Here is a 26928-nt window from a genome sequence, read left to right as displayed (position 1 = left end):
ATCCCATTAGAAGCCGTCCTTCTATTATCACTGCTAACTTCAGTGGGCTCTATTCCTACAGTGCCAATCTCTACCCAACCTTGCATTTATTTGAACAGTATCAATGTTATTTTTCACTTTCACTTTCACTTGTGTTAGGTCTGGTCCCCCCAAACTAGATCATAAACTCCTCAATGGCTAGGGGTTTTTCTTACATTTTTACCCCTTCTTGTTTAATCAACAGTTTGAATTTTTTTTTAGTTTATTTATGAGACAGAGAGAGACAGAGCATGAGTGGGGGAGGATCAGAGAGAGAGGGAGACACAGAATCCGCAACAGGCTCCAGGCTCTGAGCTGTCAACACAGAGCCTGATGCGGGGCTTGAACCCACGAACTGTGAGATCTGACCTGAGCTGAAGTCGAATGCTTAACTGACTGAGCCACCCAAATGCCCCGCAAATAGTTTGAATACCTACTATGACCCAGCACTAGCTCAGTGCTAAGCATTGCACATGGTGCCTAGGGGGTCCCTGACAGAGAAAGTGGAACATCTGGTGACACCAAGGTCTCAAGCAATATCCTTTTGAGATCCAAGGCACTAATGATAATCTCGACTGAGGCCAGGGAGCAATCGTGGGATAGAAAAGTGAGTGACACAAACTTAGTCTACCCCTAACCCAGTGGGGGTAGACTCAAGTCCATACCAGGCTTCAGGTAAAGGGCAATCACTTTTCTGTTAAAATTAGACTCCAGCTTGTATTTACACTTTAATCACACATCCTAGCACCCTTTGCAAGTATGTGTGACATATGCCACAGGCTCTCCCTAGATTTGCCACTGGGAATCCCTTGCCCTGGGGGCTCTTGGGAAGCCTACTCCTGTCCATCTGGAGTGGCCTGGGGGTGCCAGCAAGGAGAGAAGATTCAATATGATGCCAACATAAGGCGGAAGCTCCTCTCTGAAACCGAGCTCCCACCCAAGCCTCTGTGTTCACCCTGCCACGTGAACCCTGGGAAAAGCGGGATGTCAGCACCCGGGGGCTGTTCCGCAGGCCTGTGGCCCCAGCACACACCTGGGCCTTCCGGCTGTCCTGCTGCTCTCTCTTCTCCAGCTGCACCTGCAGTTTCTTCCTCTCCTGCTCCAGCTCCCTCACTCTCTTCTGCAGCTTCAGGAAGACGGTCATGTCCATGGCCGCCTTTTCCAGGCCGATGTCCTTCAGGGGAACACAAGGAGCCGGGAAGGAGGATTCAATAGCATGGCTGCCTCAGGGGACATTCGGCAACTCCCAGCCTGCCTCCGTATCAGCCGCCAGTCCTCTCTCTCTGTACAGACACCAATCCGTGCCCCAGAGGCAGAGCCAGTGCCAACCATCAGTTGGCACTCCGCACTCATTTGCTGTCTAGATAACATCGGAGTCTGGTCCATTTATATTCCTGTGAGAGCCACTTAAGACAACCACGCATACATTCCAAGAATAAAGACACAGCCATTTTACTTGGAAGTTAAAAGAGCTCACTTGTGGAAATGGTCTCATACCAGAGAAATTGTAAAACTCAGGCTCTAACACTTCCTGACAAAGAATCAGTGTGGTTACTAATCACTGCAAATGTGTTGTCAAACACCACCTGATTGTACCTTGAAATGGAACCAAGTTCCCCTGGAACTTGTTTATTCCATAGATCTGAGAGCATCAGTTTCCCAGATTTTCTCCCCTCAGATTCATGCCTGGGTTTACCCTTTGGGGTTCTGTTGTGTGTGAACGTGCATGACAACCGTGTATCTGTGTGAGTTTATCTATATGGGTTTTTTAAGTACATGTGTGCATGTATACATACACATGCATACATGTGACAATGTAATTTGGTTCAATTAGCAGTTCATGGTTGCCTCGTGCTTAGCCGGCGCTGTGATAGCTGTTCTAGCTGATCCCAAGAGCCAGCCTCAATTTTCTTGAAGGTCAATGCACTGATAGAAGTGGTTACATCTGCACAGAAATGGCCACATACCTGTCTAGTGGCACGTCTGGAGTTCAAATGACTGAAGCCTCTGGGTCTATACTTTAGACGCTGCAGTGTTGACAGCAAGGACCTCTTTCAAGCTAACATGAGCTAAGTGCTTACGGTGAGCGGCACACCGCACCGAACTGCACAAGAGACACGTTCTCATCCTAAGGACCTCTTTTCTATCCTTTGCCACCTTCACCTTGTGACTCGCCGTCTCTTATCACACTTTTTCTTTCTAGTTCTAGTTCTAGTTCTGAACAACAGAACACCTGAGGTTCTATTACAAACTTCTCCCATCACCTGATTAATGTCGAACTCTCCACCAGACAAGCTCTGTGAGGGCAGGGACCGTCTTCTGGCTTGGTGACCACTACGTCACCCGCAGCACCCCGCACAAAGACGTGCTCAAAACACATTTGGTTTTATAACTGCCTCTCTTCCAGGTCTTTCACATGCTTTTTCAGGTTTTACGTACTTGTGATTTTCTTCTTTTCAGATGCCTGGGGAAAAATTGTCTGTGTACCTTTGGCAAAATTACACACAGGTTACGAGGTCTGCCATGTGGTACGGTATTTAGAAGCTCTGGGGCTATTGCTGACAAAGATAGTCACTCAGCAAATACCTGCAGTTCCAAATATTCCAAATAATTGTTTTCTGAGTTTTACCCAGCTTCTAAGTCAGGAAAAACTTTTTTCTTCCATATTTATGGCTATTTTATATGTACTATGATACTGAATGGGGATGATAAATTATTTCTATTTTAATGACTAAGCCGTTCTTTCTTAATCCAGCCATTTACCTCTCTGCAATAGGCTCTCGGTTTTATAAGAGGGAGGATCGGGATTTACCATCTTCCTTTCTAGATAGTGCATGATGTGAACAGTAATATTTCACAGTAAATATTAACTCCAGGATCTGTAAGTCACCTTCAGGCCAAGTGATTCCCGGGTCAGGGAGAAGCCTGTGAACACTGGTCACCATCAGCCAGGAGAGTGCATGTCTACGTAGCTGGTCAACCCAAAACACCTCCACTCCCTCTGGAGCACGGACCGCGGCCACCAGCCTGTCTTACTCACCTCCACCTGTTGGAGGGCATCCTCTGTGTCTCCGACCTCAGATGTGGAGACGGAGGGGTAATTGGAGTCAGATTCTAAACTACTCTGGTTTGACGGGTTCCGCCTGTGGCCTGGGGTTTGCTGTTGAAAGAGAAAACTGTGAGTACTCATAACAAATGAATGCTAATGACAACTCTTCCTTTTCAAAGGCCAATAGATCCTAGAGTTGGACTCTGGCCTCATTTGTCAACAAGAACAGGTCTTGGAATGACAGCTAAATGGAGCTGTTCCCATGACAACTTCATCTACAGTGCTTCCAGTCATCCATCTAGCTAGCAAGATGACACAGAGAAGGGCCCTCCACGGCAGGACTGAATTCCTGCTCTCCTAATGAGATCCGGAGTCCCTAACACCCAGGCCAATTTCTCCACCAAGTCCTGGGGAAACCAGCCTTGTCTCCTGGTCTTGCCCTGATAGCACAGCAAGGCCATTCTGTCATTAGGCCCCCACTTGAAAAGAATGTGGCAAACCTGCCTCTAAGGGCCCTGTCCTTCAACCCGTGCTCTACCCATTTTATGAAAATAGTAAGCATGTTAGAAACAGAGGTGCCCGGGATGCCCGGTCAGTTAAGTGTCCAACTCTTGATCTCGACTCAGGTCATGATCTCATGATTGGTGAGGTCGAGCCCAGTGTTAGGCTCTGCACTGTTAGTGTGGATTCTCCCTCTGCCCCTCCCCCACTCATGCACACGGTCTCTCTCAAAATAAACAAATATTTAAAAATTTGAAAAGAAATAGAGGTTACCATTTATACTTCGGCTGTTCATGTAAAAATACTTTTTCTTGCATACGATTTGGCTTTGAGAATAAACACTGATCTTGGTCAGAAACTTCTGTATTTATATATGTTCCTCTTCAGCTTCCCTTCCTGGTTTCTATGCAATTAACTTATCAATCTTGTCTGAATATGCATTTCTGGAGGGAACATTTATGTGGGGTAAAAAGGAATGACGAATCCTGAAATAGGATGTTTCTATGTATATTGTGTTTCATCAAAGACGGGGAGAAATGATCAGACCCTGGGGGTCTCTCTGCAGCACGCACCAGTGATGTGGAGATCTGAACTGTTAGTGTTTCAGTGAAGGGATGTTTCTGGAACAGGTAACAAGACTGACAACATGCACCTGGGTGGGATCTTTCTTAAACTCCTGAGATCTTTAGAAGACCCCAATGTTGGAAAAGGAGCCTTCCCTGGGAATGATCACCCGGCCCCACTGCTTCCTCATGTGATAACCACCACTGGACATGGCAAGAATGGCCACCGGAAAGGACCGGCACAGATTTACTGAGCACGACCGTGTCGGAGGGCAGTGCCGTGGCTGGAGATGTGCAGGAATGGGGGTGGGGAAGTCGGATGCAGGGCTGGCGCCAGGACTGCCCTCCTTGCCTTGATGATGGTCATCTCATCCCGAAGGTTGTCGTATCTCTGCTCCAACCGTGAATACTCCTTCACGAGGTTCTGGTACCGGGAGCGCTCCTCCTCCAGCTCCCTCTTCATCAGATTTTCCTTGGCAGAGTTTTGGGCAAATTCATCTGGGAAGCAAGCACACGAAGCTACAGTTTTGCTTTTGAATGGATTCCCCTTGCACGTCCTGACTCACGCTTTGTGATTAATCGCTCTTTGAAAGGCTGCACATGACAAGCGCCCACCCCCACCACCTGATGAGTCTATTCAACAACTTCACCCACTGCAGAGCAAAGGGAAGCTGGTCATGGTGGCTCGAGTCTTCAGAGAAGGGGGGAAGCCCATGTTGCTTTTGGGGAAGTAGGGGAGAAGCAGGCAGTGGACAGGACATTCCCTCGCTTAATGCACTGTCTTCTCTCCTGTGACAACGGGTCACACAGCAGCTGCTGGCAGGATCCCTGTAAGAATCCAGGTTTTGTGGGGCACCTGGGAGGTTGAGTTGGTTAAGTGGCCGACTTCGGCTCAGGTCATAATCTCATGGTTTGTGAGTTTGAGCCCTGCATCAGGCTCTGTGCTGACAGCTCAGAGCCTAGAGCCTGCTTTGAATTCTGTGTCTCCTTTCTCTGCTCTTCCCCTGCTTATGCTCTGTCTCTCAAAAACAAACAAAAAAATATTAAAAAAAAAAAAAAAAAAAGAACCCAGGTTTTGTTCCCCAGTTCTGTCCCTATTCCTGAGCTTTCTGGTTCTGGAAGTGTAGGGAGATTTAAGGAGATAAGGCCAGATGTCAGGGTGGGGGAAGGAGGGAAGATAAAAAGATAACATGGATGGGCTTTTCCCCCTCACTAAAATGTAGTATTCATATCAGTAGAAAGAAGCAATTTTTATAGGGAAATGAAAAAGTGTAAGTTTTCAATGAGATTTCATGCTGGGTGGGATCCCATCCTCAGATGGCTTAATGCTCCCATGGCATGGGGGAGGGACCTAAGAGGAAAAGGTGAGTGATTTGCTTAAGGAACCCACTGAGCTGGGCAAGGACTGGGGTCTGTGGATGCCCACTGCTCCTCCTTGGCCAGGCAGGCCATGGGGCTTGATGGTGGCACAGGAGTCGGTGGGATCTGACCCAGGACCTTCTCTTACAGCAAACATTAGCAGATGACCCACTGGGTAGAAGAAATCACAAGAGTTACTATGGACACTAAAGATAAATTTAAAATCCGCAATAATGACAGCTCCTAGGTACTCTTTATGTATCAAAGCACCATGCCATGCTCTTTATGCTTCGGAGATCTGTACTTTTATGTCCATTTTGCAGATGAAGAAACTGAGGACTACAGTCATTAAGGGAGTCACTCAAGGCCAGGCAGTAGCATATGGTAGTCATTCTTCGAGTACAGGTCCCCAGGACTCCAAATCCTGTCCACTACACTGTCCATTATGTGCATTAAACTCTTTTTAAAATTTTTGTTTTTAATGTTTTTTATTTATTTCTAGGAGAGAGAGAGCGTGAGCAGGAGAGGGTCAGAGAGAGAAGGAGTCACAGACTCCGAAACAGGCTCCAGGCTCTGAGCTGGCAGTCAGCACAGAGCCCGACGCGGGGCTCGAACCCACGAACAGCGAGATCATGACCTAAGCAAAAGTCGGAAGCTTAACCGACTAAGCCACCCAGGCGCCCCATATGTGCATTAAACTCTTGAAACCAGGAGTCACAGTAGGGGCTTAAAGGCCCCCCTTCTTTTTCATTTATTAAAGCCCTTTCTCCACTGCACCATCTTGACTGTGTTCTTGCTAGGAGTCTGGGGGAAGGGGGTGTGGGGCAGAAATCAATATGGAAAAGAAATTAGACTCCAATATAGAAAATCAAGCATTTTGCTACTTACCTTTTGCTTGGCACAAGATTTGGTTGTTAAGCTGTTCCTTCTCATCCTTTAAGAGAGCATTTTCTTCCTCCAGATCTGCAACACGCTGAAAGGGAGAGCAAGAGGGGAAAATGTCTGCCCTGTGAGGCTGCACAAAGGAGAGGCTCCTTTCATGCAGTTTGAAGTTCAGCTGCTTAGGTCTACATGCTCTTTTTAAGAAAATCAGGTCAGGCAAGACTGCTTTCATTTCGAGGGAAAGACCATTGCACCAAAAGAAAAATCCATTAAAACACAACAGAGGAGCTCACCACTCTGTATGGTCCTCCAGTGCCCACAGAAACCTCATGAAAAGTCTGCACATGCTCACAGGCCGTGTGAAGGAACGGACAACAGTAACAGGCTTTCACCTTGTGTTTGGTTGCCTGTCTTGGTAAATTCTGAGCTCTCAAATCTGAGTGGCAGGGAAGCCCAAAGCTCACAATGAAAAATCATCTCTGGTGTTCATTCCACTTGCCCTCACCGGTCTCACTGGAGCAGCACAGCTCAGGTGCCGCAGAGGGAAATGAATTCTAGAGTTTAGCTTTTGGCCCTCCCCACAGCCCCTACACCACAAAGGAAGCATGAAGGGAATGCTACTAAAAATGGCACAAAAAGAAAAGAGTAATTAAGGAAAAATCCCGCTCCGTTCAGAGGGAAGAATACCAATGGCGTATGGCAAGCTTTTTAAAAAAGGAAGTTTTGGCTATTCAGTATTGGAGCAAATATTTGTATAGATTTAAAATGTATAGATTTATAGATTTAAAAATGTAACAATTCAGGGGCGCCAGGGTGGCTCAGTCGGTTAAGCATCCGACTTTGGCTCAGGTCATGATCTCATGGTTTGTGGGTTCGAGCCCCACGTCAGGCTCTGTGCTGACAGCTCAAAGCTTGGAGCCTGCTTCAGATTCCGTGTGTGTGTGTGTGTGTGTCTCTCTCTCTACCCCTCTCCCTCTCACACACTCTCTCTCAAAAATAAACATTAAAAAATTTTTAAATATAACAATTCAGCCATATTCTAAGACAATCAGAAATCATTAGCTGTTCTAGAGGAGTAGGGGAAACGGGTCTGTTCTAACATGAGGGCTGGAGCACAATGGGTCCACCTCTGCACATTTCTCTCTGGACCCCCTGACTCATCTGGCAGGAGGCCACCGAGTAATTTTCCCCACCAATGTAGTAGCATCCCTGCCTTTATGACAAAGGAAAGCAAGTAAGTGAGCACTGCGGAAGTGGACAGGAAGAGGAGGAGGATGCATGCCCAGGGGCCCTCCATTCAGGCACCCAGACCTGAGTCCCGCCCTCCCTGGAGGCTTCCCGAAGCCAGCAAGTCAGCACAGAAAAAAACCCTGCAATCACACAGCAATCAAAGTGCAGCAAATCTGGCCTGAGGCAAAGACAGGGAGCTCCACAGCCACAGCTCTCTGACTCCATGAGCCACAGGTCCCCCTCAGGGAAACAAACACCCACCCTGAAGGTCTGCTCTCCGCATATGGAGATGATGTATGTGGAGTCTAAGCTGCAGGCACAGCACGCAGCTGTTGATGAATGGATGTAGATGGTTCTACAGCATTACCTATCCCGGGCACTAAGCTGAAGCATATACTTTAAAAATCATTCTGTCACTTAGCAACAACTTAAAGAAAAATTAACATCTATTCTGAACAGGTTATTTCATAAAACAGAAGAGGAGTCCTCAGCTTCCTTTATGAGGCCAGTAGTATCCTAATACCAAAACCAGAGACATCACAAGAAAATGACAGACTATTACCTTTTACAGATATGGATGCAAAAATCCTTAACAAAATGTTACCAAACCTTCATGATAAAACCACTCAACAGACTAGGACTAGAAGGGGCCTTCCTCAACCTGATAAAGGGCATCTACAAAAACCCACAACATCAGTCTTTATGGCTGAAGTCCGGAATACCTTTCGTGCCCAAGGTCGGGACAGAGACAAGGACGTCTGCTCTTGCTGAAAATAGTCAACACCTTACTGGAGAGTCTAGCCTGGGCAAATACAAAAGAAATAAAAATCATTGAGATTGGAAAGAAAGAAGTAGAATGATCTCTATCTGCTTAAGACATGATCTTTTATGTAGAAAATGCTAGGAAATGTACTTAAAAACTATTAGAATAAATGAGTTCAGGTTGTGGAGTACAAGATCAATACACAAAAGTTGACTGTATTTCTATACAGTGCAGTAAGCAACCTGAGAAAGAAAATTAAGAAAACAATTCCATTTACAACAGCATCATAAAGAAGAGAATACTCTGGAATACATTTTAACCAAAGGAGTACAAATTTACACTCTGAAAGCTACAAGATATTGTTGAAGGAAATTAAAAAAGATCTAAATAAGTGGAAAGACATCCTGAGTTAATGGATCCAAAGACTTAATGCTGTTAAGATATAACCCTCCTTCAAATAACTTATAGACTCAATAAAATCATTATCAAGATCCCAGACGGCTTTGTTGCAGAAATTGACAAACTGACCCTGAATTTTTATGGAATATGTAGGGATCCAGAATAGCCAAAATCTTGAAAAAGAACAAAGTTGGAAGAATCACGTGTCTCAATTTTAACACTTACGACTTCAAACACAATTATAGTAATCAAGACAGTGAGACATTAGCATCAGGGTAGACCAGAGATCAATGGAATAGAACGGAGAATCCAGAAATAAACCCTCATGTTGTAATTCATTGAGGAAAGAATGGTCTTTTCAACAAATGGCCAGAACAACTGTATTTCCACATACAACATAAAATTGGACTCCTACCTCACACTATATTTAAAAATAAACAAAGTACATCAAAGACCTAAATGTAAGAGTTAAAACTATAAAATTCTTGGAAGAGAACATAGAAGCAAAATCTGTGATTTTCGATTAGTCAATGTCTTCTTAAATACAACACCAAAAGCACAAGCAGCCAAAGAAAAAAATACTTAAATTGGACTTCACCCGAACTAACAACTTTTGTGCTTTGAAGGATACTATCAAAGGGAAAAGGCAACCCACAGTAGAACAGTAAATATCTGTAAATCATTTATAGGATATGGGACTTGGACCCTGAACAGAGTATTTGAACTCAACCAATAAAAAGAAATCCAATCAAAAAATGGGAAAAAATTGAATAGACACCTCCAGATGCCCAATAAGCACAACAAGATGTTCAAGGTCATTAGGGAAATGTAAGCCAAAACCACAATGATTTATCACCTCACGTATACTAGGATGGTTAAAGTTAAAAAAAAAAAAGAGAGAGAAAGACAATTACAAGTGTTTGGTGAGGATATGGAGAAATCAGAATTCTCCTACACTGCTCATGGGAATGTAAACCAGCACAGCAGCTTGGGAAATTTCTTAAAAGTTGCATTTTAACCCTTTTTTGACCAGCAATTCCATTCCTTTTTTTTTTTTTTTTTTTAAATGTTTTATTTATTTCCAGGAGAGAGAGACAGCGTGAGCAGGGGAGGGTCAGAGAGAGAGGGAGTCACAGACTGAAACAGGCTCCAGGCTCTGAGCTGGCAGTCAGCACAGAGCCCGACGCGGGGCCCGAACCCACGAACCGCGAGATCATGACCTAAGCGAAAGTCGGACGCTTAACTGACTAAGCCACCCAGGCGCCCCAGCAATTCCATTCCTAGGTTTCCAAGAGAAATGGAAACCTTATGTACACAAGAACTTATACAGAAATGGTTGTAGGAGTATTCAAAAGGGCTATAAAGTGGAAACAACCAAAAGTCCATCAATGAACTGATGAACAAAATATAGTACGCCCATTGGATGAAATATTAATTGATAATAAAAAGCAGTAAAGTACTGATCCATGCCACAACATGGATAAATCTTGAAAGCCTTATGCTAAATGAGAAAGGCCAGTCACAAAAGTCACATGTGGTAGGGTTCCATTTATATGAAGTGTCCAGAATGGGTAGATTAATGGAGACAGAAAATAGATAGATTAGTTGCCTAATGGCTGGACAGGGAATAAGCAGGATTAGGGTGTGACTATTAATGGATACAGCATACTTTTTGGGGGGAGTGATAAAAATATTCTAAAATTAGACTATGTAATAGTTGCAAAACTGACTATATTTTAAAGACCACTGAATTGTATACTTTATGTGAGCTATGGTATAGGTATTTAATAAAGCCACTAAAAAACCATTCCACAAATTAACCAATCTACTAAGCACAGTACCCTGTGGTAGATGCAGCAAAAGATAAAAATATGAGTATTAAACAGGCTCGCGGGTTTTGGTCTGAGTGATAAGTTTCTCCATAGACACCTGCAAGACTATAGTGACTGACACAGTGAATGAGCTTGCTCCCTGGTTCAAGTCCTCACTTCCAGCCATCTGTGGTACATTTTACCATCTACTGTTGGGGGTGGATTGGGCTGGCAAGGGCTGTGTAGAAAGACACAGCCTTAGTACAACAACATGTGCATGGCAGCTAAGACTAAATGGTGACCTACCAGGACTGCTACCTAGGAGACAGATCCCTGATGGACCCATAAGACTGGCTCAAGGGCAGAACCTTCCTGATGTCTGAATTTCAACTGGTTATGAGTAAATGCTACCTTGCTTTCCCCTTAGCTTTGAAGTTCAGCTTAAGGCACTAAGAGAGGAGATAAGAGTATGGTTCTTCCCACCCTCAGCATCACATGGAAAGGGTCAGGAAAGAATTTCAACAAGGCTGGAGTCCAGGAGCAAGGTCCCCTGGGGCTCCTTAGGGGCTTGGAAGACAGTGACTCTCACAGGTGCCTCGGCTACTCTGGGGAGCCGATGGACCTGCCGGCGGCTTGCCCTCTGTGGCTGCATACGGAGAACTGCAGATACACATTACCTGTGGAGGCTTACCAAAAGCTCCAAGTACTTTGTCAACAGTCTGCTGACATCATCCAATGTCTTTTGATTTTGAACAATTTTCAATGTTCTTCAAAATGTGGCTTTCAAAACTAACCTTCCAGGAAACTGTCCCTTCTCTGCTACAGGGCATGGCAGCTTTTGATTCTCTCAATTCAGACAGACTTGGTTTCTACCCCAAGTTCATCTGTGGAGGCACTGCTCAGAGTTCTGGGAATGAGGCTATGACCAGTGTGGGTCATTCTGACACTACTCTGGCTACTGAGCAGAGCCCTCACCCACCAGGCAGATGATAAGCCCTTCCATGGAGAGTCAGGCCAAGGCGCACGTTCTGTCTCCCCCACAGGATATCAAAAGAGAAAAGGCTGGTAAAAAGACATACATTCATGGGGCATCTGTGTGGCTCAGTTGGTTAAGTGTCCAACTTTGGCCCAGGTCATAAGCTCATCCTTTGGGAGTTTGGGCCCCACATCAGGCTCTGTGATGACAGCTCAGAGCCTGGATTCTGCTTCTGATTCTGTGTCTCCCTTTCTCTCTGCCCCTCCCCTGCTCGCACTGTCTCTCTCAAAAATAAGCATTAAAAAAAACTTTCAAGAGATCTGCATATAGCTAATTACAACAAACTACTCTTACTCAACAAATTATTGCTTATTATAATGAACACAACTGATGTTTTGTGTCTACAACGACTAAAGTCTGCTGTGGTGGGGAGGGCGAGAAATAAAGAAAAAACACTGGGTGATGCCCTTTGACCATCCAGGCTGCCACTCACCAAGCCTCGCTCTATCCCTGGGGATGACACAGGGCAAGGCTGTCACTTACCCATCAGACACTCCCTCACAGGATTCTTTGCCAGGAGCCAGAAAGAGAAAATAAAGAAGCCTTGAGGTGGCTGACCTCTGACAGCATCCAGGCTGAGAGGGGTGAAGGACATGTGTAAGGGGCACAGCTGAGTTCTGTAAAGCAGTGTTTCTAAGCCTCAGCGCTGCTGACATGTTAGGCTAGGTAATTCACTGTTGTTGGTGGGGGACAGGCGTGCTGTCCTGTCAGATACTCAGCAACATTCTGGCTTCTACTCACTAGATGCCAGTAACTCTGCACCCCCCCCCCCAACCTAGTGGTGACAACTAAAATGTCTCCAGACATTGCCAAATGTTCCCTGTGGGCCTCCTTTTGAGAACCATGGCTATGAGGTGATTTATTTATTTTTAAAAAAATTTTTAATGTTTATTTTTGAGTGTGAGAGAGACAGAGCTCAAGAGAGGGAGGGGCAGAGAGAGACACACACACACAGAATCCGAAGTAGGCTCCAGGCTCTGAGCTGTCAGCACAGAGCCTGATGCGGGGCTTGAACTCACAAACCAGGAGACCATGACCTGAGCCAAAGTCAGATGCATAACCAACTAAGCCTCCCAGGCGCCTCTGAGGTGACTTAGAAAGGAGTCAGATGGAGGCCTGTTCCTGACAAGGAACAGATGGAGGCCTAAGAAGGCTTCCCAGGAGAAGCGACTCATCTCACTCAGACATGTGGGACTTTGTGAGCAGCCAAGGGAGTGCTGGGGGTGGGGGGTGGAGAGGAGCTGGTGCGGAGGGATGGAAGCCACAGTCTGGGAACAGAGCAGCTCTGTTGTGGTCATGTGTGGTTCGGACAGGGGGGCTGGCTGAGAAAGGATGAGGCTGAGTGGGTAGCAGAAGTGAGAATCGGAGAATGGGTTCACTCCTTTTGACCTCAGGATAAACTCAACTCCTCACACACCTTCCTAAAACAGGCTGAGCAGAGCCTAGCATCTCCCACCTCTGGTTTCCACCTGAGCGCTTCCCTGTCCCCTCTGCCATGCTCTTCCCTAGCCTTTTATTGAGGGTTTCTCTTCCCGTCTAGTAATAACCATGATCCATTCTTCCAGGAAGGCCTCCTGTCTCACATGTGTGGGCTGTGCTGCTGTGCTCCATGCTCAGCTCTTTCGGGGCCTGCCTCTCCCCATCCAGAGACCCAGACAGACTGCTCTGCTTCCTCTCCCCCTGCTCAGCCTGGGCCTGGGGACCACGGCCAGGCTGTCATGTCATCAGAGCCTGGCCCGACACAGTGGAGTGAGGGAGAGGCCCTGCACACCCAGTTAAGGGGCCTGTAACGGGGGCAGGTTCCTTTATTTATTTATTTTTGGTAGTGAATGGGTTTGTGGTTGACTAAAACATCTAGAACACAAGAGTTGCTTAATCAAATGAATCAAGAGAAACGAGGTGGGGAAAAATACTCAAGTACATCTAATTTTCTGTTATTGAAGACAGTTCACCCAATGAGCACCTTGGCAAATAGTAAAAATAGCTCTCACATTCCTCGATGCACAAGCTGAAAACAGCCAACAGAAGAAACCACGGGGTGTGTGCCTCTACAAAAGCGAGCCTTGATGCGGCCTCAAGTGAAGCCCGACCTGGTGCCGCATCTGGAGGGTGACACTCCAGTCACTCTCAGCCAGGAAAAAGGCCCAAGGCCATAACCTCTGTGTGTCGGGTTAACACCAGCCCTTACCAGGCAGGGAGGGCTTTGCTTCCCCCTTAACCACCCTCAGAATATGTGGATGGCTCACAGCACATGGTCACCAGAGAAGGCATCCAAGATCATTCACTATCGTTATTACTTTCTCTGAGCTTCCTACAGTCAACGTCCTTCTGAAAAGCAACACGGCACCTGGCCAGTGGAGAGTGAGTGCCATTACCACTAGGTTGGACCTGGGGCCTGCATTACTAAGAATGCAGTCTAAGTTCACTGCCATCACTTATGATCTAGAATCTTAGGCAAGACTAGTTTGAAAGCCATGGTCTACAGCATGTACCTCGCTTGAAGTCGTCTAACATGCTTGAGCCTCCTTTCTTCCCTCTGCCTCCCCCTGAGGCTTTGATTCATGAGAAGGCAGGCCTCTGAGGGACTCAGCTTTGTTATTCTGAGCCATACATCAAAGTGATACCAGGGAGCTCTGTTCTCTTCCTTGCCTGAACAGCCCTGGAACAGGGCCCGTGTTCCTGGTCTTCTGGTCCCACACTCGGCTCTGTACCCTGGGAAGGCAGAGAATGCTTCCCGATCACATTTCCCCAGCTACCGGCCACTCCCCGTCTTCCCAGCCGGCTAGCATGCAGGCTGTTTGCTGGCAGGCAGCTAAATTGTCTCCCTTCTGTGAATGGTCAGGAGCACGAGCTAAAGTGAGAGACACTTAACACAGAACCAGGCAGCTGCGCTCCCTTCAGCACAACACTTTCAGCAGGGTTTGGGACTCTCACAATCAGCAGCTCCGTTTTCTCTTGGGCAGGGGCAAGGGAGGCAGCATTGTTTAACTCTCATAGGCCACATTACTTGGAGCATTTTCTTCTAAAAGGTTATTTGGGAAAGATCTTCAGAACCGACACTGGGGGTAAATCTGATCACTCTCAGGCTAATTTCATCCCTGGTAAGTTAAATGAAACAAATATCCCAGCTTCATGCTCAAGAACTGCCTTTACTAGTTAATCTCTGGGATACAAATGTAGCTCTGAGCTTTTGGTTCTGTTTGTTTATGTATTTAATCAAGTTGGGTATTTACACTGTAAAAAGAGCTAAGTGGCAAGGTTTCTAGTAGAAAACCACAGAACCAACTGACTGGACAATGCCTATTGGAAAAGGCTCAGCATCTGCTCACTGCTGTGTCCTGAGTCTTCTTGTCCTTTGCTCGGCCTCAGGGACCAATGGCTTATTGGTCCTCCAACCTGCCCAGCCTATTCCTACCGACTGTACTTGCTATTACACTTGCTACACGGGTTCCTGGAAAGGCCCATGGCTCCTCAGCCCCTCACTAAGGGGTCTTCTCAGAAAAACTCAGGCTGTCCTACGTGAAGCCATACCTCTCCCTGCCCCCAGAGGTCCCTCTCTATCTCCTTCACTCTGCTTTATTTTTCTTTATGGCACTTGATAATTTGTATTTGATTCCTGTCTGTACATTTTCTCATAAACCCAAATATTTGAGCTCCATGAGAACAAGAAGGACTTCCAAAAATCATTTCCTTTTGCCCCACTGTGTAAAACGGGGCCTAACACACAGAGGCAGCCCGTAACTATCTCTGAATGGATGAAGGGCCTGGACTTCCATGGTTTCCTCAATGAGATGACATCCTTCCACACCGTTGGCATGGGGTGCTTGTTCTGAGAACATCAGCCTCCTCCTAAACCACAAACCCTGGAGCTCTGAGAGCACAACTCCATGTCTTAGCTGGCTAGAGAAGTCTACTCTGCACCTTTGGGGAAAGACTCGAAACACCCCATTGTGAGAACCCCACTATGCCCCCGATACCTTTCCACTTCTACTTGGAAAAAACCCAAACCTTTACACTGGAACTACCCAAGGGAAGCAAGCTGCAGCTGGCAGATGGGTGACAGACAACGCCTGGCCCCGGGGGCTGCTCTGCATCACGGACACATGTCCAGGAGCCTTGCTCAGGGCCAGGTGGCTGGCTGGGGGGCCACTCTTCTTCACCCACCTGCAACCCTGCACTAAGCCAGGCCTTTGGAGCAGATTCTGGACAGTGAGCCAGGACTCTGTGTCAAGGGCAGCCCTGGGAACCATGTCTCTTTAATCATGGACACAAAACAGCTCAACTATACAAGATGGCATAGCTGCACACGACAGTCGGCAGTCGGCATGGGGTAACAGATAGCTTTACAGAAAAACCCATCACACGGGCTAAAAGGAGGGGAGGCCAAAGGCCTGGGGTGCAACTGCTCTGGGTGGGTGGGGGGAAGGCCACAACAATTGAGGCCTTCAGCAGAGAGGGTGCCCACTAATACGGGGTTGGAGGACTGTCTAGAGTCTGCACCCACAGTGGGGAATTCCTGCCCCCAGGGAGACCCAACTTCCCCTCCCCTCCCCACCCCCCCCCACCCAAGGGCAGTGCAGCCACGTGGCCAGACAATGGATATCGTCAGCAGCGGGGAGCCCAAAGTTTTCCAGGATGCCAGTTCCAGTAAAACATTTGCTGACATATCAAACCCATTAATTAACACCTACGAGCAGTCGGTTCCTCACCGTGCTCTGAACGTCTCATCAATCTTGCTCAAGGCAGAGCAGCCTCTAGACGAGCCCGAGAGGAAACCAATTGTCTGATTATTCAGCATGTGTTAAGATTGGACATGGTGCCTTTGACAAATATTAAACCCTCACCAAGCACACAAGACAAAGGGCAGGAGGTAGGGGAGAGCTAGTGCTGCTACTCACTCACCCCACAGCCCCCAGAATAAAATGGTTTTCCAGACCTGAGAGGAGGAGGCCATTTTGCTTCCACTTTCTCTCTTCCTGGAGACAGGTGGACACTGCACCTAAGGAATCATCTTATGCCGGTTTCTTCTCATGTTGCGAGCTTGGGATTTGCTTACACTTAGAGTTGGAGAAGGTGCTTTTCTTGTCCTGCCTCCCCGCCTATTCTTCCCCTTCTTGCAGTGTCCTTGAGATTTTTCTTCTTGCCAGTTCCAAGCTCTCATTGTATTTAAGACCTGGCTCAACACACTCCTAGGAAACTAATTTCTTGAAGGAGTGAAGGAAGGAGCCTCTTCTCTGTTTTGCCCTGCCCAGGAAGAGTTTCATATATAAACCCTCAGGCTCCCTTGGATGGAAACTTGGACATTTTTAAAGCACATTTTCACAGTCCCCAAGGGGGGGCAGGGAAGGTGGCTGGGGAGCTGAGAAGTCAAGTGCTCTCCACGGGGGCAGGACAGGAGACAGCCAGTGTTCCTGCGGAGTACACACACCTCCCGTGTGTCTCTTCTCACCAGTGTGCACATGCAGGGGACCTACTTTGCCTTCCCTCCCAGGGTCACCGATCTCAAGGATTTCCAGTCCTAAATCTGGCCTCTTCTCTGCCTTTGGATTCCACAGTCTTGCTTTTTATTCACATAGAAGGGTTATCGTCCCTCTATAGCCACGGTTAATAGGCCACCAGGGCAAAATTCCACAGCTTGTAGGTGATAGGCTTATAGCTACATTCTAACAGGAGCTTCCTAGCACCCCATGCTTTATCCCAAAGAATGAAGTCCACCTCAGGCCTTCCAGGTCCCTCCTGGTAGGGGAGCTGACATACACAAAAGCTCCTACTTTTCTGTGCTAGGCTAGCCACCTCCACCAGGAAGCCCCATGTCTCACTTCATTCATCACCCAGTCCCTGCATGGACCTCATCTCTGACGCCTGGGAAAGTGAGGGATCAGGGAAAGTAGCACCTGGTGGTGCAGAAGTTCTGCCTGGGACAGGGAAATGTAGGCAAGCTCAACCTGAGCTGGCCCAACTGGCTGGATAGGCTGTCATCTCTAACAGTAGTCTGTATGTTCCCTAGTGGTGTCTGCGGGACCCTCAGGCCAGGAGAAGGTAGTGGACAGAGGAAGAGGGAAGCACTATGGAACAGGGCTGGGGTCCTTTTCCTTCTAGAGGCCAATGAATAGCATCTCATGGAGTTGGCCAGTTGCCTGAGAGATGATCACACTTTTAAGAAACAGACAAACATATGAGAGAACTAAGGCCAGTAAGGTTCCCATGTGGGCTTGGCAATGGGAAGTACAGGGATGAGACTCTGGCCATTGCACTGGATACCTCAGGACCTTTTCTGTGGCAGCATTTAGCCTGCTTCAAGTTTTAAACACTTAAGGTTGTTATTCTAACATTCAGAACATTGAATCCTTCCCTCATCCTTAGATTCTCAACCCACGATGACTCTCCAGTGATGGAGGCACTAAACGATGGGGCGAGGTGCTATTTGCCCCGTGTTGTGGTCTGTGGGTCATTGAAGACATGCGGGAGCAAACGGCTGTGCCCTGCATCCATGGAGGGCTCTCCCATGGGCACTTGGCACATCCCTGGTTTGAACAGTTATCCTGGGAGGGAAGGGAATCTGTATCCTGACTTTTGAGCTGGAGAAGAGGGGGCCAATCACAAGAAGTTCTATTTTACATGGTAGAGAGAAAATCTTCAGAGCACACCAACCAGAATGGGCAAGTCTGGCTGAAACCATCAACACTGACATTTAAGGCAAAGTCCCCAAAGTAGGATCACCATGAGTAGGGATGTCTAGAAATTGCTCCAATCCCTCCAATATCAGGAAGGAAAGTCACTACCTCTGTACCATGCCTCTCGCTAACAGGGGCTCAGGCCACAGAGCTTACATGTGGCTCTTACTAGACTAGAAAGAATGTCATCTAGAAATATGCCCCAAGGCACACACGTGTGCTCTTTTCAGCAGATGCCATTGTGTTCAGCCAATGGTGAAACGCAACACTTGTTCGGTGACTGGCACGTGCTCATGTGGGTTAACCCCAAAGCAGAAGACTTTGCATCTAAATGCAGAGGGACTGTCAGTTTGTGGGCAGAAGCCCCGGTAAAGTCTATGGCAATTTTACAGCTGGGAGAAGAAATGGTCTTGGAAGGATGGTTTGTTAGCCGGGCCACCGCCAAGCAACTCCCTCAAGCTTCGACGTACCTTTCTCAGCTCATCCTTCTCCTTGGTGTGGGTATCTTCCAGGATCTTGCGCTCCGAATGGGCCCTCTGCAGCTCCGCTCGCAGCCCCTCCACCTCCTCCTGCAGCCTCAGGCTGCTGTCCCCACCTTGGCTCTTCTGGTAGTGGGCCAGCTCCTTCTTCAACTTCTCTACCTCCATGGTGTGTGTGTAGGTGACTGCCGACAATTGCTCCGACAGAGTCTTGAACTCTTTGTTCTGTGCGAGCACCAGCAGAGAGGGAGAGGAGAGAGCAAGGTAGAGAGTAAGGTTGTTGGGGCAGGAAAAAAAAAAAAAAACACACACATGAAGGCAGTTAAAAAAAACAAAACAAAACAAAACAAAACAAAAACCTTCCAAGGTGGAATTAAATCTCACAATCACCACATGCCTGAGTGCTTTCCCGGCATCTCCCCTAACAGAACTCTATTGTGAACCCAGGAGAAATACAGGAAAAGAAAAAAAAAAAACAAAAAACCCACCAAAGCTGACATTCAAGAAGTGTTTCTGGGCAGTGGCAGAGCTGGAAACTGGTGGACAGCAGTTAGTCGATGTTGGGCTGGACAGATCTGTCAGCCAATTTTTAAGTTGTAGGAACAGTGTAGCTGCCTTCCTGGATTTGCAGCCTTTGCTCTTCAGGTTTCCTGCTCTTTCATATGGGGCCCTCCTACCCTTGGACTCGCTGGCACAAAGAGCTGCAACCTAATCGCCAGCTCAGAGACAAAGGACCCCTTCAGCATCCCCTCTTCCAAGGAGGCCCTCTTGCCACCTGTCACCTCACCCTGTAAGACTGACTCCACAGACTGATGTCTTGGCAGATTTTGTCCATGTTGTTCACCGGGGACCCAAGTGAACAACAGGGAAGTGAGAAGCATCCCTCCACACGCCTGGTGCAGGTGTGGAAGGGCACTATAGAAAGGCTTGCACAGAGGAAACAGAGGAGCTGGGGCCAATGTTGACTGCTCATGTCAACATGGGCAAAAACTGGTGCTGCAGGAATTGAGAGCATCTGCTGCAAGCGGTCGGTGGGGAAAGTAAAGAAGGCTCTCTGAGCAACTAATCCCCATTGATTGTTCTTCATTACTATTCTCTGTGGGAGCTCCAAGTAGACCAGAACAGGGCATCAGGAGTCAATTACTAATTCGCATCAGAAATTAAGCTTCACAGAAAGCCATGAAGAACAGCCAAAGAATGGCTGTTGGGCCCAGTGTATGATGCCATTCGTTCTGTGGGACCTCAAGCCTGGGATCTGCTGATGTTGTCCCAGCAGAACACGTCCTACTTTCATGTCACAGAAAGAGGCTCTCCTGCAGTCCAGGGAGATCCTCTGGTTACAACTGGAAATGCCCTTATGTCTGGTCTGGCAGCCAGCCTTGATGTAAACACGAGAAATCCAGTTAGGCTGCATCTGTTTAGAAAACTCAATCTTGCCTACACTGATCCCTGCCCTGGTCTGGGTCCCTCTCCTGGAGGCTGAAGGGTCTCTGCACAGGGGAGTGGGCTCAGGGAGGGAGTGTGTGGTGGATTAGCCATATCAACTCTTCTCCACTCTGGACTAGCAGTGAGGTTCAGCCCAATAGTCACCTCCAGGTGGCATAGCTGGCTCAGATCACCATCAGAGTGGAGCAGAGGACTGGGCTCAGGGGTTTCTGGTTGGAGCTAGTGCAGGGTATGGAAGGAAGGCACAGAATGTGGTGGCAGCAGCAAGGGGCACAGGCACCTCACACTCCCCTGTAAGATTCTAAGGGAGAATGATGTTTGGCAGATCAGCAGATGATGGCATCCTGCTATGGACACAGAGGACACCCTCATGCAAAGATAACATGATTCTCTAGAAGGATGGCTCTTTGTGGTGCCGACACCCAGGCAGATGTGGGACTCAGGGAAGCCAGGATGTTAAGAGTGGCTAGAGCCAGACAGACTTGTGTTCAGATCCCAGCTCTATCCCTGACCAGCTACATACGTCTGATCAGATGGCTCCACCTCTCTGTGCCCCAGTTTCCTCATGTGTGAAAGGGAGGTGATGGTAAGCCTTTCCTCAGAATTTCATCAAGATTCAGGGAGATCCTGGTGCCTGACACACAGTAAGACAGGGAGCTGTCTTCTTTGCTCAGTTCTATAAGGCTGTTCTGGTGGGAGGTGCTCTGAACTCTTGGCTGGCCACCTGAGGTGGTGGGGAGATTCCTAAGAGAAGCACTTGGACAGCTCCCTAGTTCATCATCAGCATCCAAAAACCGTCACTGGGGACTTGATGCAGCTGCACATTTCATGCTCTGCAGGCATGATTTCAGAAAGGAAGACCCCAGAAGAGCTCAGCAGTTTCCCATCTTATCCTCATGCCATGAGGTCCATATCAGGTGCCCCTGACTGTGCAGCTAATCATGACATGGGAGGTACGGGGGGGGGTTGCCCCCTCATAGACCCCTGACATGGGGGGTGCTGTGGGGGACTTGCTCCCGCATAGACCCCAGAAACCCTCCCTCCAATGATGGCTAAGCTCCTAGAGCTGCCTTTGTTCGTGTGACCTGGAGACCTGGCCCACTCTGTCCTGCCCCAGTGAAGGCGCTTTCCTAATACCAGAATCTGGGGATTTCTGAACAGACCTCTACTCTCCTCAGGTATCCTGAGAGGATGCTCACCCTGCCCCTCCTACTGAAGGGCACAGATCTGTCCTCAACTGCCAACAAGGAACCTGTCTGGGAAGGTAACTTGAGACTCTCTCCTATTTGTTACTTTTTCAAATGCTTTTTTTCTTATCAAAGGTTTGCTTCATAAGAATTTTTAGGCTTCAAGTATGACCCCACCTGAAGGATATGGCATTCACCTATTCCTCTAGTCCATGATCCCAAGCCCTGTGCTGGTCTCTACTGCACTTTTGTATAAACCAGAAAGGGCACCACCTTCGGGGAGGGGGTAGGGAAGTCCACAGAGCTGCCTCTCTGCGTGGACATGGCCCCAAGGGTGCACAGATTTCTCAGGGCAGCAATGCTCCAGGGCTCATAGTTAGATGTGCATAAAATGGTCACAGGATGGTCTTTGGTCCTACTTGACCCCATAGCCAACTATCCTTGTACACTGTTACAACCTGTTGAACTGTATGGAAGAGGCTTCAAATAGTTTCCAATTATGGTCTACAGATTCCTGGGGAAGGAGGTGAGGAAATCATTGCAAGATGACTGTCTGCATTATGAAAAAGAATGTTTCACATGTGCTACCAGCACTTACTGGGTGTTTAGTATGGGACAGGCACTGTACTACATAATTCACATATACCAACTCATCCATTCCTCAAAATCCTATGTAGTGAAGCTAATTAAATTCCCTTTTTTAGGGGCACCTGGGTGGCTCAGTCAGTTAAGCGTCCGACTTCGACTCAGGTCATGATCTCAAGGTTCATGGGTTCGAGCCCCGTGTCAGGCTCTGTGCTGACAGCTAGCTCAGAGCCTGGAGCCTGCTTGAGATTCTGTATCTCCCTCTGTCTCTGACCCTCCCTGCTCACACTGTCTGTCTCTCTCTCCCCCTCAGAAATAAATAAAACATTAAAAAAATTTTTTTTAAACTAAATTCCCCTTTCCAGTTCAGGAAACTGAGGCAGTGGAGGCCAAAAAACTGTGAATTACATATGCTGTTTCTCAAATGTACTTGGATGCTCTTGTGAATCATAAAACATCAACGAATTTAACATATCTACTGAGTGTATACTAAGTATACTGAATCAACCTGATTTAAGAGGCTACTAACTGAATCCACATGATTCTGTCATATTCTTCCAGATAACACATTTAAAACAGCATTGTACTCCTAAAGGTCTAAAACTTGACCCTCATTATAACAGAAAAATTGTAGATTCAAATGGCCTACTCACTCTACATGTTGTACCTGAATAAAGCCAGAATTGTAGAGAGCCACGTTCATAGGCTGTATCATTTTGGCTTAAAAATGTCACAGCACAGGCCTGCATCAGGGACACTGTAAGAAATGGTCCCAGGAACTGTTGCTGTATTTACTGGTGAAAGATATTCTGAAGGAGTGGTTTATGAGATTACAGGTTACAAAAACCCATAGGAAAAAGTTTCAGCACCAGGGACAGCTCCAATCCTCCTCAACAATTTTTCTCTTAAACTCTCAAGTGACCCTTTTTCCTTCTTTCTGTTTGCTTGGGAACTCGGTGCCAATTTTATGTCTTGTCACTTTAGAGGGTGCACGAAACCTTAGATATGAATTTTGACGCTAACTTTGCCTTCGTGTTATCCTTCTATTTCCTCCTTTGCTGATTTCTGGGCAGTGGGAATACTTTTAAAACAAAACAAAAAAACTCTACCAGGTAATCTTACAGTGCAGCCTGAAGTTGGGAACCACTACTGTAGCCACATCACAGTATCAGTGAATTTTTGAGCTAGAAGTTACTTTAGGAATCTTAGGCCGATCTCCACTTACAGATTCAGCCATAATCCCAAGCTGCCAACTCTGGTACAAGTGTAACTGAGACAGAACTCAGGCCTCCATCCAGCTAGGGCTTTGTCCACTACCCCGTGCTGCTCTGACAAGTACTTTGGGAATGTCTTTGCTGATCCTCTCCTTCTGGCTTAAGAACCTAATGTATCAGGAGAGCAGTGACCAGAGTTGTCTCCAGGCATTACACAAAGAACAGAAAGACACTCAATTCTACATGGCTAGCCGTATCTGCCAAGAGACTTCAATAAACAAGCATCTCTGAAGACCTAGTGCCAAGACTGTGCTGATGCCTCCTCTCACAACAGAGCGTCAAGCATGTTGGACACCAGGTCACACACCCCACTGTAGAAGGCCAACTGGTCCAAGGACAATGCCATCTATATGTGAATGAACCCAAAATAAAGCTAAGAGTTCTCCTTGGATTGAGGAATTCTCTGATGTCCCAAGAATCTCCTAATGTGCAGATCTCCTATAATTTGGCTGGGGGCAGAACATTTTCTGGAGCCAGACCACCAAGTTTCAAGCCTAGCAATGCTACTTTACTAGTGTGTGACCTTGGGCAGGATGCTTAGCCTCTGTGCCTCAGTTTAAAGTGGAGATGAGATGATCTCACAGGGTCATGGGAAGGATTACATAAATTAATACAGAAGAATAGTTGGGCAACAGAGGGAGGGGTACCAGGAAGCGGGATCTAAAACCACCCCTTTTGCCTCTTCTGATCACCCTCTTCACGTAGGGCACCCTGCCCAGGGTGGATAGCACCTGCCACCACTCACAGATGTTCGCCGAGCAGGAAGCTTAAGGCAAACAGCTCTTTTTTAAAAATAGGCCTTTTAAATCTGCTTCCCTTTGATGTTCCAGCACGTGGGTTGAAAAATATCAGATTTATTTTTAACCTCTCAAGTTAACTTCAAAAATCAGCAATGCCAGTGCAGGGCCCTGGGGCTGGGAACGGAGGGCTATGGTGACTGGGCCGTACCCAGAGCTCCTGGCAGGGAGTGGGATGACCAATAAAGCCACTTGTCTATCTGACTACACTGGGCTCAGAAGGTTAACTGACAATTTTTTAATACCTGTTTTATATTTATTTTTGTAGCACCCCTTTCTAATGAAACATTTCTGAAAATGCATTCTATAAAAAAATAATACAGCGATAAGCTGCTTTATCTTTTGACTCATTTAATTAAATACTTATTGTAAAGTTACTAGTAAATTCATTTAAAAATTTTGTTGTCTGTTTAGGACCCAGTTAAATTTTTAGAATTTTGCAAATAATGGGCAAATTTTTACTGTGCAAAAGTCTTCGGTGGTCAGTCATCACTGGCCACAACAATGACAGTAATAATAATAAAACCTAAGCCCTCCCCCCCACCCCATGTACTTGAGTTTTTCAAACAGTCAATCCTTTCCACTCCTGTCCGTCTGGGCAGATGTGTCTCCCTCCATGACTGGACATTATCACTGCAGGCTGACCTGGGGCAGGTACCCAGTGTCCTCTGCCCTGCGCTTGAACTTTCCATATTGCTTCCTCACTAAGTACTCAAGCAAACAAGACACTCCGTGGAACTCACACCGGGAACATAAATATTCAGGACAACAGCTTTTTCTTGAGAAGTCTGGTTTTTTGCAAGAGCAGAGAAGCAGGGACATTTTACTACGGTCTATACGATACTTCTGGGCTGCTGTATGGGGTACATGGGTTAAGTACAAAATGGCTTATTTATTTTCTTGCCCTATTGGGGTCACGTGAAGCTTAAAAAACGTCCAGCCTACAACAGATGCAATACAACGGAGTGAGTTCCAGGGCAGTGCCTGGTGACTCCAACTTGGATTCTCTCTTCACACCACACAAGCACATGTAGCATTGTGTTCTCTCCCTCCCTTTCCCCTGTCCTTTCTCAAGAGGTGCTTGAAGCCCTCCAGGCCACTGCAGAAGCCTGCTTCTATGGTCATCTTACTACCCTGCATGACGCAAAGTAACTGTGAGCCTGCTTGTGATGCTGGGAACCCACGTGAGCAAGGAAGACACACAGGGAAGGACTAACAGTTTAATTATGTTTGGGGTTAAGAAAACTAGCATCGCTCTCATTATGGCCGTGGGCTCAGACAGGCCAGGTTAGAATGCTGGTTCTCGAACTTTCTAATTCTGTGACCTCAGCAAGGTACTTGAGGTCCCTGATCCACAATTTCCTCATCTGTAAAATGACTTCACAAAGTTGCTGAAGGATCAAATGCGAGTGAACATGAAACACCGATCCCAGGGTGTGGCATGTGGGAGTGCCCAGGAGATCATCAGGGTAGTGGACGCCATTGGCCACACTGGCTTAAGGCTGCCCTTTGCAATACGGCATCCACATGTGTCAAAGCCATCCTCTGCTCACCAAGCCTAAGCACCAGAAACAATCAAGCGCCAAATAGAGTTGTTCCATAGTGGAGAATTAAGGAAGACTGACCACTGGAGCCACCAAAGAGTGGGTGTGTGGGAGCGTGAGCATGTGTGCCTGCCTCATCTTTCTGACCTGGTGGAGGGGCTGGGCATCTTGGGCTTGGTTTGGATTCCCTGCAGTGCCCTGCACAATACCCCACACACCCGTAGGGACCCGACCAATGACTTGTCACCTTTGGGACTGGTTGAGAAGGTGGCTGGGGCAGGAAAAGGAAAAAGCATAGCATAAATAGTGGTAACCATTTCCTGGGCTCCCTACTGCGTACCAGATCCTCCGTGCATGTTCAATCACTTCTTCTTATAGCCCTAGCAGCTCCACTTTATGGATAAGGAAACTGAGGTTCAGAGGGATCAGGTCACTTGACTTCTAAGCAGCAGAGTTGAATTTGAATTGGATTCTGATTTCAAAGCATGTGCTCTTCCCATCACACAATGCAACAGAGGCAGAAGAGCAAAGTAGTAAAGAACATTGGCTCTAGGGCCAAACCAGTGAGGTTTGAATCATGGCCTTTCCAAGGTCACCTGTGTGACCTTCACCTGTAAATAATGGAGGATGATACTGTGCACCTTATGGGGCTGTTGTAAGGGTTAAATGAGTTAATACGAAGCACCAGGACAGTGCCTGGTAGGCAGGGAACCCTCCATCAACGGCTGCCTCTATAAGAGCAGAAGACCATGGATTTGGGCTACTGTATCTACTTTCTCTTGCCGCTATATCACCATAAAGTTACCAATATAAATGCATTACCTTACGGTTCCAGAGGTCAGAAGCCCTAAAAGAGGTCAGAGCAGGGCTGTGTTGCTCCTGAAGGTTCCAGCGGAGAAGCCATGTTCCTGCCTTTTCTAGTTCTCAGAGGCTGCCTGCATCCTGGGTTCATGGCCCTGCCTCACTCCAACCTCTGTCACCACATCTTTTCTGAGTCTGACTCTCTTGCCTCCCTTTTACCAGGATCCTTGTGAATATACTGGGCTCACTCAAATAATCCAGGCTCATCTTCCCATCACAAGACCCTTAATTACACCTGCAAAGTCCCATTTGCCATGTGAGGTCTCAGGTTCACAGGCCCCGGGGATTAGGGTGTGAACATCTTTGGGACAGGATTCTGTCTGCCACAGTCAGTAGACATTCCTGCAGAGTCAGGGGGATACTCTCGGGACGTCTGTGTTCCCTCAGGTCTCTTACAGCCCTAACAGCCCCCATTTTATGGATAAGAAAACTGAGGCTCAGAGGGACACAGGCAGTTCCCTGGGGATTTC

The 26928-nt window shown here is 47.2% G+C and overlaps 1 protein-coding gene across 2 annotated transcripts in view; it reads right to left on the bottom strand.

Moving 5' to 3' along the window:
- MYO5B (myosin VB) overlaps nt 1-26928 on the bottom strand; it is a 333306-nt gene that overhangs the window by 35646 nt on the left and 270732 nt on the right. For both annotated transcript variants that reach the window (XM_039228822.1, XM_039228821.1), the window contains exons 22-26: nt 18756-18989; nt 6379-6463; nt 4484-4629; nt 3059-3178; nt 1052-1192 (exon numbers count right to left, since the gene is read on the bottom strand). In XM_039228822.1, the coding sequence (XP_039084753.1) occupies nt 1052-1192; nt 3059-3178; nt 4484-4629; nt 6379-6463; nt 18756-18989 (726 nt within the window). The remainder of the gene's footprint in view (nt 1-1051; nt 1193-3058; nt 3179-4483; nt 4630-6378; nt 6464-18755; nt 18990-26928) is intronic.

The sequence above is a fragment of the Hyaena hyaena genome, unplaced genomic scaffold, assembly GCF_003009895.1.
Source record: "Hyaena hyaena isolate Hyena2069 unplaced genomic scaffold, ASM300989v1 scaffold_33, whole genome shotgun sequence".
NCBI classification, from domain to species: Eukaryota; Metazoa; Chordata; class Mammalia; order Carnivora; family Hyaenidae; genus Hyaena; species Hyaena hyaena.
Note: the sequence above shows the minus strand (reverse complement) of the source record. Positions and strands in the feature narration are given on the sequence as shown.